We start from the raw sequence: 18,454 nt of genomic DNA, 5'->3' as shown, positions 1-18,454 counted from the left end.
ACCTACATTCGAAGATGGATAATTAACCTCTTTATCATTTGTTTTGATTTATAAGAACTTGGCTGTTATTTCGTATCACAATATATTTTAACAGTATATAATGAACTTTTTTTCAACGGACAGTCGGCATTTCAATGGGATAAAATTATGCTCCGCTACTTGTTGACTTATTCCTTCACTTTTAAGAGGCTGATTGTATGTTGCTGGTCTTATTCAAAAGAAAAAGAACATCTTTTTGCCAGATCGTTTTATCTCAGTTTCCACAATATAGATGACGTATTATCTTTAAACAACCCTAGATTCGGGGATTTTATAAATACATTTACCCTCAAAGAATTAAGATTATTTTAGCCTACCATGGACGTGACATTTTATGAGCAACTCGGCGGTTGTTTCTAGAAAAGCATATGGCTTAACCTATTGGTGCATCTGGGAAACTGGGTTGCCACTTTAATTTTGTTTATATGTCCGTGATATTTTGATTAAATCATGTTCTTTGTAGAGTGTGGTTATTTTCTTTGTCAAGTCGATATCCCTGGATAATACATGTATATTCTCGAATCCTGGTTCATTAGGTTTCATATTCTTCTTAAATCTTTTAGGTCATTGGTGATTCCTAATTTTTAAACGTTTTATTGATAATGACCAAAATGCATCTGAATACCACTAGGAAAGATGGCCAGTTGATTTACTGTAAGTGATTTTTAAATCAGAGTTATGTCACAGTGGAAAAATGATGGTTTTGGGTCCAGTAAATTATAAGTATGGCTACTGCTAAAAAGTGAGGCATCCAAGGATTTATAATTTTATTCTGCATATACATATGATGGTATTCTGGGGTACCCCTATTCCTAATCCCAAAAGGGATTACCCTATTCCGTTGGTCAAATTGATATTCTTCTGATCAACTATAAGAAATGTGTGAAAATAAATGTGACTGTTCTTCTTTGGCTTGAAGAGCTCTACAAAAGTCTACTTTGGGTCAAATTTGTCAGGCAACTGCTTGTTAGAGCAATTGCCCTGAATGAAAGTCGAAATATACCTGTTTTTCTTTTGTAGTGGACGTCTACAGGAAATATTGTGAAAACTAAGATAAAAAAAAACTTATGATTGATGAAATTATCTTATAATAAAGGTTACTAAAGTTATTGTAGTCATATAGTGACGACTCCTTGTCTGAGTTTTTGTCCTAAAAATATGAAAAGGATTTTTTTTGCAGTTTTCAGCCAATATCTTGAATACTATAATAAATAGAAGACAACTTTCAATTGATGAAATTGTCCTTATGATTATGCATTCAAAAGTTTTTATTGGGTCAGTATTGTCAGACAACTCCTTGTTAGATTTATTGCCCTTGAAAGGCAAAAAGTGACTTTTTTTGCAATTTTCAGCCAATATCTTGCAAACCAAAAGAGATAAGAAAAATCTTTCAACTGATGAAATGATCCTCATGATAAGGCCTACAAAAGTCTAAATTGGGTCAAAGTTGTAGGACAACTTCTTGTTAGAGTTATTGTCCTTAAAAGATAAAATGAGTTTTATTTTGCAGTATTTAGCCAGTATCTTAAAACTATAATAGACAGAAAAAAAAAACTTTCAGTTGATGAAATAATCCTAATGATAAGGCTTAGTAAAAACTCTTCATTCATTAGAAGTTGTAAGACAACTCCTTGTTAGGGTTATTACCCTTGAAAGGCAGAAAGAATTGAATCAGGTGCGTGATTCAGTAACCTGGAAGTCTCGTGTTAGCATGAAGTCTTTATTTTTGGCAAAAATTTTACCAAAACATTTTCGTTTCTCTTTTGGTTTGGCCCTTCCTACCCTGAAATCCTGGATTTGCCTCTGTGGAAGAAGGTATGGGTACACTTTATATATTTTTTTTAATTTTGATTAGTAAATATGAGCCCTTATTATTTTTCCAACAAAGATATAAAATTTTTTTCAGAATACCCTTATTTTTTTCTGAATGCTTTTTGAAAGCCTGCCATCGGGAGCTTAGTAACTTTAATCAAATGAAATGCAGGTTTTACAATTGTACAAAGTAACTACATGTGTGTGTCCAAAGAAATACACTAGACCTTACCATCATTATTAATATTAATACTAATAATTGTTTTGCCAAAGGGCCTTTACATGCTGATAGTCAATAAATACATTAAACATTCATAACACAAATAAAACACACATATACATTGATATATTTTTTACCAAATTTGCATTTAATTTGACACATATAAATAAGAAAAAGTGTCGAGGTAAAAATATCACTGGAAGAATGAAGAGCCAACCAAGGCAATAGTATATATGAAATGGACCATGAATTTAAATGTAAATCATGCTTTATTGCACTTTCTTATGTTAAAACTTGACTCCATATAATCTTCAATATTTTCAGTGTATGTCAAAGTCCAAATAAAAAGCATTTGCATAGACTTGTGTAAGATGTATATAGTTGTTTTTATAGAATGCTTTACTGTTCAAATCATAAAAAAGAAAAATAAACATATCGTGTACTTTGTCTTCAGTTATCAGGAAAAAAAGAATGAATATGGTAAAACACAACAAATGCACTAGCATATGACTGAAATCCAAAAGAGTAGATACATGTACCTTCAGAGATCACAAAAAGGTCTTCAAGAAGTGTAAAACACACCTTGAAGCAAGCTCTGAGATGACCCTACAAAAGTGGTAAAATTCATAATAACAAAACAATGGCATTTCTTTCAAATCAAACTAAAATGTAATACTGGGGTATAACAACGCAAAGACACGTTAATGACCAACATCTACTGGCTTTTGACAGAGGCATGACACTTTCACTGTGAGGTTATACCACTAGCTTGCCAATGTCGTTAATTTTTTTCTTTTGACAACCTGTTTGATCCTGAGTGAATGATTATTTATTCAAAATGTTGTTAGATTTTATGTTTTTCTTTATTTTTAATCTCTAGATAGCATTCATATTCAAAAGTTGTTTGAATGACTTCTAAAAAAGTGATTCCTCAAATTCAAATATTTTTTTTCTGTTTGTCACTATGTATGATGGTAGGAGTTGGTTACACTGCTACCATATTCTTTGTTTCTGATAGATGGAAATTTTTTTTGTATGAAGATACACATGTACATGTACAATGTACATATTTTTATAGGACCACAAAAATTTACAATCTTATAATGGTATAATGCTGTCGTCCACATGCATAGATAATTTGGTTTTTCAGACAATAACTTAAGTGTAAGTGTATGGATCTTTATGAAATTATTCTGCAAGGTGCAATATATCAAAAGGAAGGCTAGCATTGATTTTAGGGGTTGTGACTTTAACAATTTAGGTAAAAATGTATTGGAAGCCAGAAAGGGATCAGAAACAAACATTTTTTTGATATCTGGACAATAACTTGACTAAGAAGGATGGATCTGTGTGATTTGTGTAACAAGCTGTCAAAGGAAGGTTAGGACTGATCTTGGGGGTTTTAAATGAACCATTCATGGATAATGGGCCATTTTGATTTTGGTCAAATTCTTGCCTTGTGTCAAATGATTAATTGGAATCAATATTCACATATGTTTCAAGCTTGAATGGTGTGTCCAACTTACCTCAACTGCTTAAAATTTGACCTGCATTTGTATCAAGTTGTGCCAAGCAAAGCGTTTTATTACATTTGTTTTGCAGAGTACTACAATAATAATGACAGTGTTAAGTATGGCATGACATGAACTGTAGAAGGAGGGATGCTTCATGGTTTAAACTTGTTTGACTATGGATAAAGTTGCATTTGTAAACAAGGTAAATTATTTCAAGATGATGTATGATTAAGTGTAAGCCAATAGTATTTTCATTAAGTATAATACCATAATTTGGTATTTATGGGAAAAAAATTTTGAATGGTCATGAAGTCATTATTTTGTTCACAATTCTCATATACACAAATATATACAAACAGGGAAGATAATGTAAAAGTATAGAAAGGTCTGAAAATTTCCCAACGATGTTAGAACTTTCAAATTTGCAATACAATTTTTTGGTCGTTCCCTTTGCTGGACTCAAACTTGTACCGCTGTGACATCTATGGCAACACCACCCGCACAAAGTGCAGCCCCCTAGACCACTCGGCCAGCTAGGCTATATAAAAATATAGCTTTCACTGGCCGGGTCATTCCTCCTTGTAGGATTAATCTAGGGCTCTAACTTAGTACACGATATATGGTAGTATGGGACAGTTCATTTAGATGTTAATTAAATTAATGATGCATGTCACAACAAATCAATATACAATCGTCTTCGAATGTGACGACTATTCGCTACACTGCTCCATCGGATCAAATTGATACAGGGAATTGTATATCTACATTTTATACATAGTTTTTTTTTAATATTTACATCATAGACATGTTTTTTTTATATAAATTAAAATATTTTTTACATATTTTTTATATTTACATTTAGATCTACATTATATATATATTTTAGATCAGTACCCTGATGAAGGCTACATCAGATGATGCATTATCAATACAAGGCTCTCTGTTTCAAGAGGTCAACAGTATCCTAAAAAATAATATGAAAGAGTGGTTAGAGGAATTGCAATACTTTTGATTTCAAAAGATTTTTCTCATCTTAGCTATAATTATAATGAACAAAATTTTTAGTCTTGAAAGATGTATTAATGACTAATTTACACAATTATTTCTGAAGCTAGGCATTGGGATTATTACTCAAAATATCATGACTGATGTATGATTAATTAAACGAAACTTGTTCATTTACTATATTGAATATATTAAAGTTACATGTATGACAGTTTCATCAGAAACTTGATTCTACTAAGTACCTAACTCAATAAACAGAGATAACATATGAGTCTGAAGGTTACTGTGACAGTACATTGGAATTCCTGGTGGATAGACTTAATAAGGAATCATGTTATGTTAAGTTTAAGGTGAGTCTGGGGTTGCTTAATTACTGTAAATAAATATTTTTTTTATGGTTTTCACGCTCAGCAGAAAACTGTTTAAAAATAGTCACTGCAAAATTGCTTTTAAATACTACATGTATCACTACAAAAATTGATGCCAGCAGATATGTTAACTTGACAGAAATAAGCAATTGTAATACACTTGCAGTATTCTATTTTTAGCTCACCTGTAGCAAAGGTAAGCTTACACCATCTACTGTCCTCTGTAAACTTTTCACATTTTGCTCAATTACATGAAACTCATTGACCAACTTTTATCAAATTTTGAGTAAATGATGTATGAAAGAGCCTCTACAAACAGTTCTCTTTTGCTTTTTTGTGATTCCATTTAATCAAATAAGATGGCAGTCTTTTGTTTTCCAAGCTTTCAAGATCAATTTCTAGGGAACCACTGGTCCCAATATTCTTTGGAAACATGAAAGGTTTTTTCACTTCAATGTCCTCAGGGTTGCTAACCTGAATGTCTCTACAAAGGATCTATTTTTTGTGATGCTTTGGTGGCTCAGGGTTTGGCAGGAATGATACAAGTATAAGGACCTCTTTAAATGAATTACATGTACTTTTTGTTCTACTTGATCAAATAGTACAACGATGTGGTTTCAAATTTTCCAGTTGAGTGATTCATGCTCTCCAAAACGTTTTAATTCATATAATCATACCTTCCTCAAACCAAATAATAGGGTATTTAAGGATACAGTTGTCCATTCATCTATTTAACTATCTATGTAATATTACAAGTCTTTAAGGTTTTTGACCACTTCCATTCTTGTCAAAACTATGCGTAGAAAATAAAATTACAACCCAAATTCAGTCCTGTGCCAATCATGAACATTGTGTCCTTGTTTGATCCAACTATTCAGGGTTTGCCCATTTGGTTGTATCAACCATGCATTGTTTAACAAGATACATTTTTATGCAATTGTACAGGTAGGAAGGAAGATGGGAATAACTTTGTTGACATGAAATTAGTGGGCACTATATTTTTCTTTTGTTAAGGTAATGAAGTTAATGAAATTTATTGTGGAGAATGGTCCAACACAGTTTAAAATTGGTCTAGTAAAGAATTCACAGGGTGTAAGGGATGCTGCAAGTAAGTTTGATATAGGAACAAAATGTAAGCTTTGATACCTGATAAGGCAATATTATATGAAAATTATTCAAGGTTTGTTTCACGACAATGTCAAAAGTTCATGGTTTTTGCCTGATTTTAGCATCAAATAATTAATGGCTTTGAGGTCAGGTGATTTGGAGTTTTGGTGTGAGATGAATTGTGGTTTTGGGGTCAGACGATTAGTCGTTTTGGTGTTATATGATTGTTGTTTTAGCATCAGATGGTAAGTGTATTTGGAATTATATAATTGGTGGTTTTGTGTTGTGGAAATTGGTAGTTTTGGTACTATATGATTGGTTGTTAAATAATTGGTGGTTATAGGTGAGAGATAATTGGTTTTTGGTGTAAAATGATTGGTGGTTTTAGTGTAAAATGATGGTTTTAGTGTGAGATGACTGGTGGTTTTTGGTGTCAAATAATTGGAGGTTTTGGTTTTGGTGTGAGATGATTGCTGGTTTTGGGTTTAGATGATTAGTTGTTTTGGTGTCACATGATTGGTGTTTTAAAGTCAAAGGTTTGTGTATTTGGGATCATATGATTGGTGGTTTTAGGGTAAGGAAATCGGTAGTTTTAGTGTAAGATGATTGGTGATTTTGGTGTTAAATGATTGGTTGTTTTAGGTGACAGATGGTTAGTGGTTTTTGGTTTAAAATGATTTGTGATTTTGGTATAAAATTATTGGTGGTTTTAGTGTAAAATGATTGGTGGTTTTAGTGTGAGATGATTGGTGGTTTTTGGTGTCAAATAATCAGAGGTTTTGGTGTCAGATTATTTTTGGTTTTGGTGTGAGATGATTGGTGGTTTTGGGTCAGATGATTAGTTGTTTTGGTGTCACATGATTGGTGTTTTAGTGTCAAAGGTTGGTGTATTTTGGGATCATATGATTGGTGGTTTTTATTGTAAGGAAATTGGTAGTTTTAGTGTAAGATGATTGCTGTTTATTTGTGTCACATGATTGATGGTTTTGGTGTAAAATGATTGGTTGTTGTAGGTGACAGATGGTTGGTGTTTTTTGGTTTAAAATTATTTGTGATTTTGGTGTAAAATGATTGTTGATTTTAGTGTGAGAATATTGGTGGTTTTTGATGTTAGATTATTTTTGGCTTTGGTTTGATGTGATCGATGGTTTTGGTGTCACATGATTGGTGGTTTTTGGGTAAAATGATTGTTTGTTTTTGGTGTTAGATGATTGGTAGCTTTGGTGTCAGGTGATTGGTGTTTTTTTTTCTGGTCAGGTGATTGGTAGCTTTGGTGTCACATGACTAATGGTTTTTGTGTAAAATGATTTGTGGTTTTTGAGTTAGGTGAGTGGTGGTTTTAGTGAGAGATGATTGGTGGTCTTTGGCTTCAGCTGATTGATGATTGGTGATTATTGGTATCAGATGATTAGTGGTTTTTATGTCAAATGATGAGTGGTTTTGGTGTCATGTGATTGGTGGTTTTGGTGTCAAATGATTGTTGGTTTTGGGTTCAGGTGACAGGTAGTTTTGTTGTAAGATGATTAATGGTTTTGATTTTAGATAATTGGTGGGTTTTGGTGTCACATGATTGGTGGCTTTAGTGAGCGATGATTAGTGGTTTTTGGTGTCAGCTAATCGGTTTTTTTTTTTTTGGGGGGGGGGGTCAGGTGATTGGTAGCTTGGTGTCAGATGATTAGTGTTTTTTTGGGTCAAATGATTAGTAGATTTAGTGTCAGATGGTTGTTGGTTTTGGTGTAATGTAATTGGTGGTTTTTTGGTCAGGTGAGTGGTGGTTAAAGTGAAGGACAATTGGTGGTTTTCAGTGTCAGCTGATTGCTGGTTTTGCGGGTCATGTAATTGGTAGCTTTGTGTCAGATGATTGGTGGTTTTGTTGTTAAATGATTGATGGTTTTAGTGAGGGATGAATGGTGGTTTTTTTGCATCAGCTGATTGATGATTGGTGGTTTTTGATGTCAGATGATTACTGGTTTTGGTGTCAGATGATTAGTGGTTTTGGTGTCAAATGATTGATAGTTTTTGGTATCAGATGATTTGTCGTTTCTGGTGTCAAATGATTGGTGGTTGTGGGGTCAGGTGATTGGTGGTTTTAGCATCAGATGATTGGTTGAGGCAGTGAATACATTAAAAGAAATTTGGGCTTTTTAAACATATTAATGTCTTTTTAATCTTTATATTATTCTTTGTACAAACATTGTTAGTTGAATGCAGTTTGTTACAGAAAATGTAGACAGGACTTTGATAAAACTGTATGCCTGACTCTTAAATGTTGGTTTTGAAATTTCTCATTTGTTTTATCAGTATGATTCAGAACTGAGACATGAAACTTATCTAATAGTATACTAGTTATAATATATATATAAAACACACTTTTCATTTCAGAATACAGTGCCCCAGATGACCCTCTACATGGAAACCTTCCTAACAAAGCTGTTAGAGAAATAGCCCAGGTACGCTATGTTGTGTCAGGATCTTCCCTATTTTGGCTAAATTAAATAAATTGTAAAATTTATCAATATTAAATAGTTGATTATCTCAAAATCAAGACCATTTCATTTGTATGTGTGTGTTTTATAATCCATTTGAATTATTTTAGTATATCCATCCTTCATTAAGAAAATTAAGAAAAAATATTGGTTTTTGGCTTGAACTGCCTGAAATGAAACTACCAAAACAAAAAATTACAAACCATAAAAAATTACTTTTTATTCTGTTTATCAGTAATATAATTGTTATGTTTTTTTATGATTTTATATGTTCAGCAAAAAATCTAGTAGCACAAACAGTTGATGTTTGACGACATTTTCATTCATTTCATTCGAAAGAAGGTCTGATGATGTCACTCCCAATGTTTTGGCAGATTATTTTGAATATCTTGTTATGTTTAAGAGATGAAAAAATATTACTCAACAAGATCAAAGGAAAAAAGTACAGATTACTGATAAAAAGTATATAAATAAGTCTAGGAACCTTGTGAGATTCAGTTATTTATTTCTGTGGTGCAAGCCATGTACAGTGTACCAAAGTTTTTATCAAGTCAGTCTTCTGTTGTTTTTAAGTAGCAGTCTTTCTAAAAATCAGACAGATGGTAATTCAAGCATGTCAAAATTCCATTTTTATTTCTTGTTCAGAAACAGTTACTGATCACATAACCAGTCTTAGTTTTTATTTGGTTGTTGAGCTTTTGAGGAAAAAAACATATAGATTGTACATGATATTAGCACTTTGCAAGAGTTATTGTTCTTGATTTTGTAAGATTTGGATGATTTAAGTAGGAGATAAATGTATGTTTTTCTCAGTAGTACAGATTAGAATAAATAAAGGACAACTGTTAAGTGAAAAAATAGCATAAGTAGATTGAAAAAGCTTTGTTTGTTGGGTGGGTTTTTCTTCACCACGAATCACTTTAATATGGAGAGTGTCTGAACTTTATATGGACTGGTACCTATTACTTATTAGAATAGACATGACTTCAAAAACTCCATGATAATGAAACTCATAATGACAGGAAAATAAACAGTACAGTTGAGACTTTGTTACTTGTAAATGTTCACTCACTGCATTTCACGATTCAAATAAAAATGTGACATCATATTTCAGGAGCTGTCCCAGCTGTTGTTTAATACTGAGGGCCAGCAGGGAATTAGTAAACCTGATAATGTAAATGATCAATCAAGAATTACTGGTAAATGATTGTTTTTTTTTACTTTCAATTAAAAAAGTTTTCTGCACATAAATGGAGATAATTTTCACAAATAATAATTGAAATAATTTTGTTTAGTTTTGTTAAATAAAAGATAATTTTCACCCCTTCCTAAAATACTGATGGTTCAGTGAATTTTGTTTCACAAAATTATGTTCTCTGTGGAGTTGTATAACAGTTTCTTCTATGTAGGTCTTGGTAGTTCCAGTACTAAAGGCAGTATGCAGGGATTTGGTAATTCTCCATCTAAATCAAAGAGTAAGTATGAACTTTTGTTGCAACAATTAAAGGCACTCTATAGCATTCAACACCAATCTATGACACATACTTAGGCACAAGCTCATAGCAATTATATACAAGACCAACAATCATTTAACACAAAAACGTAAATAACAAACATTTGATACCAAAAATCAACAACTATTTGGCACCGAAACCATCAATTATTGACACTATAACCATCTATTATTTTGTAATAGCCAAACGTCAAATCATTCAACACAAAGACCTCTAATCATTTGAATACCATCCCTTAACTTCCAATCATAAGACATCAAAACCTAAACCACCAATCATAGACGTCAAAACCTAAACCACCAATCATTAGACGTCAAAACCTAAACCACAAATCATTAGATGTCAAAACCTAAACCACCAATCATAAGACATCAAAACCTAAACCACCAATCATAAGACATCAAAACCTAAACCACCAATCATCAGATGTCAAAATCTAAACCACCAATCATTAGATGTCAAAACCTAATACTGGACTGGATCCACCAATGACTTAACTCACAAACCTCATATCATTTGACACTATGTACCACTAATCAACACCAAAACCAAAACCACCTGTTATTTGATAATATAAATCATTAGACGCCAAAACACCCATCATTTGACTATAAAACCACCAACCACTTGACACTTTAATTTTCTGACTATTTTTCTATATGATCTAATTTGATTTGACAAAATATATAAATACCAGTCATTTGACATAAAACCACCAATCTTTTGCCATTAAACTTAAACCGTCCAAACCAGCAACGATTTGACACTGACACCATTTGATACCAAAACCACAAATAATTTGATACCAAAACCATGAATATTTTGTTACCAAAGTCACTTATCATCCGCCAATAATTCATCACCCCTTTACTTAAGGATAACACACACAGTTTCCCCATTTTACAATGAGAGCAATGGTTTTTATCACAGGTTCGAGTTCAATTTGTATCATCTGAGAATTTTATTAATTGAACTGCTTAATTTCCTAGTTTGACACAGGCATGAAAGGAGGTGATGAGAATATTCATGAAGTATCTTGACAAATGCAGGAGACTTAACACCGGACTTTCAATACTGACTTGCATTTTCAGGTAGTTTCATGGATAAATTGAGTCGTTTTGCTAGTAGTTTCCAGGACAGATCTAAAGATCAACAGGCTGAGATATTAGCATCTATAGAGTCCCGTGGTGATTATAGACCTCCTTCTTTGCCTCTGTCATTTACCTCTAGTGACAGACCAGAGGACCCAGAGCCAGAAAATGAGCAAAGTACGAGACTTGTGTATGAAATGAATACTTTGTATGGATCTTTTACTCACTCTTTTTGCTATGAAATTTTTATAAAGAGACCATTAACTTTGTGATAAAGAACATTTTCTGTGGAATGTTCATGACTTGAAATTAAAATCTTCAAAAGTCTTTACCTCAGTGAGAGGTATACTATCTTACAATTAAAGTATTACAGTTTTAAAAATGGTAGCATTTAAAATTTTCCCAATTTTCCACTATTTTGTTCATAAAGATATCTTAAATGATATTTTAGTGAATCTAGTGCAGCATACACCAGGTCGTGCTGGTGGTGGGTGGGATTATCCTGATGATACAATTGATCATGGTAACATTAGTGAGCAGTGTATCAAACATACCCCTGGCAAAGCAGGAGGTGGCTGGGAGGACGAAGAGGAGGAAGAGGGAACCAGTCGTAACTCAGTTTCAAGTCAAGATGGTATCAAGAATCTTACTTGGTAAGTTTTCGTATATATCAGTTCTTGTAGTTCATATTAAGCTTGAAACATATTTCCTTATTTTATTTGTCAAGGTTTTTTCAGGATGGTTTGGTCCATTGATACTTGTTTTTTGTGTGTTAACTTAAGTACTACATGTCATATGTTGATCATTATAAAACCACCAAAGGAATATTATTGATATTGGTGTTGATTTAAGGAGTTACGGCCCCGACAGATTTGGAATTAGGGGCCAATAAGGGACCAAAACAAGCTTTTCATAGAATTAGGCTATGCAACTCCAGGAGTATGATATTGTTCTACAATATTATACTCCACTAATACCATACTGGGATTGATTTTGGGGGTTTAGTCTTGAACCAATGATGAATAAAAGGGGCCAGAAACAAGCATTTTCCTAAAGTCCAGACAATATGTTGACTATAAGTGAATGAATCGCTTTGAAATTGTACAACAAGGTGTCATATTACCAAAGATAGGGGTTTATTTTTGGGGTTTTAACTAATACCAGAATAAGACACAAGAAACAATACTTGATGTTTGGATTGTAACTTAGGGAATGGTTCTGTTTGAAATTGTATCACAGAATCACAGAGTGCCATTCCCCCAGAGAAGGTTTAGATTGGTTTTAGTGGTTGTTACTAGAACTATTTAGGAATTAAGAGCTTAAATGTGGCAACTTTAATTCTGGTCAGACTCTTGTCCTGTGTCAAATTTCTAATTGCAATCAAACTTCAAAGCTGTATCAAGCTTGAAAAAGTGTTCCCATACTTGATTCAAATGTTCAGGGTGAAACCTCTGTGGTTTTATCATGCTGCACCCTGCAAAGCATTTTATTCTTCACTTTTTGTTATGTTAAGTGTGCAATCAACATTGATGTGAAATAGCTTTGTCATGGAATTTATTGTCATACATTGTATTTCATGCTCACTGAGTATCATAGTAGATATGTTTTACTGTCATTATCATTTTAGCAGAATTTTATTTTTGGTCTGAATTTATGCAAATTAGTAATTAACATTTTGACCTTCAAAGAAAGTATTTGATACAGAATCATTAATCTGTGAGTTATACTTTAGTATTGGTACAACAGAGAGCTTTGAAGAAGAGAGCAGATTAATACAGACAGTACTACAACAATATGATGACATGTCATTGAAGGATATCAGGTCATTTATATCAGAGTGTCAAACAGTCAACTCTGAGAAAGTTGTGGAGATGTTGAATCAACAACTTAATTCTTCAAATGAAAACTTTGTAATGGTTAGTTTACTATGATACTTAGGGAACTACCTTTTGATTTTTATGGGAGATATAAAGAGGGAAGATCCAAATTTCCTGAAAGAAGAAGGTAGGTCAGGCCATAAGGGAAAAATGAAAATGCAGGATTTCTTATTTTGTAAACAATATTTCATTGTTTATACTTCAAAAGAAAGTTGTGTCCAAGATAAAAACAGCCTATATTTTCTCATAATAAAAATGAAGGACAGAAAATTTCTTCTTTGTTCCCCCATAAAAATCAAATGGGTGCTCCCTTATATATACTTTTATTGATAGTGATTGTTCCTCATACAAATCACTTGTACATTAAACAGTGCTTATTCTAATAACACCCCTCCCCTATTTTATTGCTAATGCAATTCTTGGAATAATTTTCATGACTGGATACATCAGTCAATATTTTCATAGAAATCAGCTATTATAAAGTAAATGCATGTATCTGTAAAAGGAATAACTTTTAAACTAGAAAACCTGTGAACAATGTTTATTAACTTGATACCCCAACTCCACCCTATTTGACACCATGCTGATTTATATCACAATCCAAAAAAGGAGGTGCACAATATGAATATTTAATGAAGATATATGAAAGATTATCATTAAATTCCATTCCATCCAGTAGTGTAGGAGGGGTAATAGATGGGTACCACCATGTCTCCATCCAGTAGTGTAGGAGGGGTAATACATAGGTACCACCATGTCTCCATCCAGTAGTGTAGGAGGGGTAATAGATGGGTACCACCATGTCTCCATCCAGTAGTGTAGGAGGGGTAATAGATGGGTACCACCGTGTCTCCATCCAGTAGTGTAGGAGGGGTAATAAGATGGGTACCACCATGTCTCCATCCAGTAGTGTAGGAGGGGTAATAGATGGGTACCACCATGTTTCCATATTCATAATTGACCAAGTCAGTGTTTTGCTATGTGAAATCTCCAAATTGATTTGATTCAAAATCTATAAAAGAGGGTATACAATGGGAATATATAATAAAGATTCTGTAAAAGTTAAAGGATGCCCCTATCACTGTATAAATAGCTTGAGATAAAATCAGAATGTCCAACTTTGCATAAAAAAGATGAAAAAAATGCTCACAAGAAGACTGAGTAAAACTCAACAAATGCTTGTATTGTAATAGGAAAGATATTCTAATAGAACCAATTGTTAAACATGAGTTATAGTTGGATTCTGAGTACTTCTTGTATGCAGTGTTTTTTGGATTGAGATCTTCATTTCCAACTTTCTGGTTTTTACCATGATAAATCCATTTGTTATGCAGACTTTCCTTTTAACTATTCCTTTTTACTACTGCCTAGATTTTATAATTACCCTTCATAAACACAATAGTGTTTTTTAACTGCCCTTGGGAAAGCAAGTTATGTTATCCATTGTCAGTTATTTCTTCACAGCTTGGTGACATTTTCCTTAACTATTTGCCTGTGGCTTGAGGCATTATCAATGCTTCAAACAATATCACTGTCCCTTGGTCAGTAAATTTATTATGATAATGCCCTATATACATTAGCAACTATTTTATAATAATTTAACAGCTGTCTTGAAAAACAATCAGTGGAAGAATTTAAAGCAAACAAAAGAGCTATTTGCCTTTAATAGCAACATTTAAATCAGGAAAGAAGGACACAATAATTTGTGACTATGCGTAATCAATTTGTTAAAAATTGGATTAGATTATTGCATGCACTTTAATGGTTTGAAAAAAAAATGGTGATAGGTCTTCAATGACTAAAAGTAGTTTATTTGTGAGACTGAAACAGAAATAAATGTTTATTTGCATGAAATCTGCATTAATGCAATGAAAGTAATTTCATGAATTCTTTTCAACTTAAATTTTGGTTTTTGGATCATTAAATTACCTAAACAATGAGCCATGTATTGTGTGTAAGCAGTGTAAGGATTGAAGTTCTCATTTTATATGTCACACACTTCAATAATCTGCTGTTAGAACCTGTTTTTTTTTTTTTTTTTGGTTTTTTTAAATAAACACGATGATATTGTAAATGTACACTAATTTGTCTGAAGATTCAGTGTCTTTACTTTTGCATAAATATTTTGTATTAAAAAGAATTTGTCTTTTTTGCCGAGCTAACTTAATTTTTCCTGATTTAAAATGTATTATAATTTGATTCCTAAATACTTTTTCTTAGTTTGTTGATGTAAATGCAGGGGCAGATCAAGACACTTTAAAAAGAAGGGATGCTAGCCAGGCCCAGGGTTCCTCAGAAAAAGGTGGGTGAAGCTAGGACATTATTTACCATTTTTTGTCAATTTTATGCATAAAAATGACAAATTTTCGTATAAAAAGAAAGGAGGGGTCCCCCATGGATCTGCCACTGAAATGTAGCTATTACTGTACCTTAGATCAGAACATGTTAATGATCAATTTGTTTTTTCTACAGAAATGTTTGCTGTTATTAGAGTATATATTGCCATCTGGTATAGTTAATTGTGATTATATCTGTAAAACATGTCAGCAAGAACTTATCCACTTGTCAAATGGAAAGGATTCTCCTGTATCAAATAAAGCAAGAAAGGTTCGTATTGTAACTTTGTCATGTTTTGTCTAAAACTTCTAAAATAGAAGTGGTCATGAAAAATAAATTAATTCAGGGTAATGCTAAAAATCAAAAAAAGCGTCCATAAAGTAAATAGTAAACTCAGTATTATTATTGCATAGGTATAACATATTTTATCTGTTCTTCAGTCCCTTGTTGTTGCCCGGATAGTATCTCCATTTTTTAACAAATTTCCATGAAGCCTACTTCTTGCAAAATTTCGATTTTTTTTCACAATGTGCTGTACAAAATTGATCATGTTTAAAAGTTCTGAACATTTAAGCCTTGCATTTACATAATCAAAGCTTTCTACAACATATAATGAAGTTTGAACAGCATATAGAGTGGTATAAATAGCATATAAAGAAGAGTTCTGATGTTAAAAATACACCGCATATATAAATAAAACCATCACATATAAAGATGAAATCACCGCATATAAAGATGAAACCACCGCATATAAAGATGAAACCACCGCATATAAAGGTAAATCCATTTCATATAAAGATAAATCCACCGCATATTAAGATAAAACCACCGCATATAATGGTAAACCCAACAAATATAAAGGTAAAACCACCGCGTATCAAGATAAATCACTACATATAAAGTTAATACAACCGCATATAAATAAGAAAGCATCGAATATAAAGGAAACAGCACCGCATATAAATATAATTGACCAGATAAGACAGTTACGGCGTTCCATAGGGACTCCTTTATTTGGAAGGGGGGTTTTGTGAAAAAAGTCAATGATTTAGGGTCTAAATTATTGGAAGACCATATGATTATGAGGGGGTGGGGGGCTGGCTGGATTTTTTAGATTTTGCGGGCGAGTTAATTTATTTTCAACCACATCCAGGCAAGATTATTTATTCACTGTATGAAGTATCTGGACTGAGGTTAGAATATATATGTATTTTCTAGGAGGTGTAGGCCAGAATATTTATTTTCAACTTTTTCTGGGCCAGAATATTTATTTCCAAAATCTGCCAAGCCCCACCTCAGGATCAAATGGTCATCCCCTTACCACTATATGTAGTACCAAATGTGTACTTTCAATCTTATTGTAATTTACTACAAAATTGTATGAATATTGTTTACATGTGTGAATTATTTGCCTCCATGCTATCAGCTGAAATGGGGAAAATGTGAACTTTCAGTATTATTTATCCAAGTAAATTTCGTTAAAAATTTCTACAATCATTGCACCATATGCAGAATAATTTTGAAAGCCTTATTTTCCCAGATTCACAATGGTAGGAAACTTCAAAGGGTCTTTTGTACTGGGAATTCATGGTGAAATTTTGAAATTATTTTTACATGTAAAGAAGGGAAATGTTGGAAGTGATTAGTGATATCTATGCTTGTTTCCTTGGATAGCACCTCTATTTTTTTTAATGATATCCTTCATACTATATTAATCATATGTTCATAGCAATAAAATCGTTGATGGGATTGATTTTAACAAAAGTCGGTCAAGGGGCACCACTTTTTTGGGAGGGGAACTAAGAAATTTAATGATTTAAGCTTGTCCCCTGCATAGCACCTCTATTTTTGATAGATGAATGAGAATGATTAATAGTATTAAACCTTAAGTTGGATTAATTTCATGTCATGGTCAATCCATATCGCCTTAGATTTTGAAGAAGATTGAAAAACAGACTTTTAAAGTGCATATATATATATATATATATATATCTTGTAGAAAGATACTACCTGAACTTTTTTTCTATAAATCTTCTCACATAAGTTTCCATTTTATTCAAATCCATTAAGGTAAAATTGAAGTAATTTACAGAAACCATGTTTAACTGTATCCATCAGCCCCCTTTTTCTGGGGTGGGGAAAACTATCACATTCATTTTATTATTAAGAAAAATACCACACTGCTTTTAAGTTTTTTTAAAATTGCAGTAAGAATGTTGCATTTTCACTACTGATAAAAAATATCACATTAATTTTAAAATTTATTCTATTTTCAAACTGTTATTAAGTAAATATATATTATGATGTAGAAGAGAGACATCTATTTTATGTGCAGCTAAATTTCAAGGTTTAAAATTCTAAATTTATGTTCATGTAAAAATTATTCCTTCATGTGAACTGTTTTTATATGACCATATAAAGTTTGCCTGTGAAGCATTTGATTAAATTCTGGATATTTATTTTATTCAGATTTTGTATTCCTTTGAGAAGCTATTAGATGTACGATTGGTATCTTCTGGTGAATCTTTACCTAATGCACAATTACTGGTGATGGAGGATTAGAAACATTTGTAATATATGGCTTCAGTTATGTTTTTTTCTGTCGGTTTTTCATTACATTTTATATCATTAAATATCGAAATGAGCATTCCTCTTTTATGTACCCATTAGCATCACTTGCTCTCTGATTGATTTTGCATGTGGTTTTTTTGTGTATAAATATTTTATAATACTGGAGACTAAATTGGTACGGTAATGTGGAATGCACTTGAGGGAGATCTAAAGCCTCTATATTTAATTATTTGTATTGTTGCATAATTTTTCTTCTACAGTTTTTGAGAATATGTGTTAACAAAATCTGACTCTGGAATAAGCAATATGTAATGTTTTTAAAAAAAGATATTTTTTATGAAGATATTAATCTTACTTTTACCAAACCTTTATATGCACACACACACACACACACACACAATGTATTTATATGATAATTAAAAAAGATATACAATATCAGTTGGCAATTATCTGAAGATTTTGTGATCACAGTATCTGATTCCTAAAATCAGATTTTCCAATAAAAATACTGAA

At 32.3% G+C, this 18,454-nt stretch overlaps 1 protein-coding gene across 1 annotated transcript; it reads left to right on the top strand.

Annotated features, from left to right (window-relative positions):
* Window positions 1-618: 618 nt before the first annotated feature.
* Window positions 619-18,015, top strand: LOC148618546 (AP-4 complex accessory subunit Tepsin-like). The gene is made up of 13 exons (XM_088577611.1): window positions 619-693; window positions 3,674-3,787; window positions 4,472-4,544; window positions 4,849-4,940; window positions 5,973-6,066; window positions 8,448-8,515; window positions 9,666-9,750; window positions 9,961-10,026; window positions 11,157-11,333; window positions 11,608-11,809; window positions 12,889-13,072; window positions 15,506-15,640; window positions 17,840-18,015. The coding sequence occupies exons 2-13, from the start codon at window positions 3,761-3,763 to the stop codon at window positions 17,930-17,932; spliced, it is 1,296 nt and encodes a 431-aa protein (XP_088433737.1). The 5' UTR covers window positions 619-693; window positions 3,674-3,760; the 3' UTR covers window positions 17,933-18,015.
* Window positions 18,016-18,454: the final 439 nt, after the last annotated feature.

Source organism: Perna viridis, chromosome 4 (genome assembly GCF_037379345.1).
Source record: "Perna viridis isolate PV_CMFRI_1.1 ecotype Kerala chromosome 4, ASM3737934v1, whole genome shotgun sequence".
NCBI classification, from domain to species: domain Eukaryota; kingdom Metazoa; phylum Mollusca; class Bivalvia; order Mytilida; family Mytilidae; genus Perna; species Perna viridis.
Note: the sequence above shows the minus strand (reverse complement) of the source record. Positions and strands in the feature narration are given on the sequence as shown.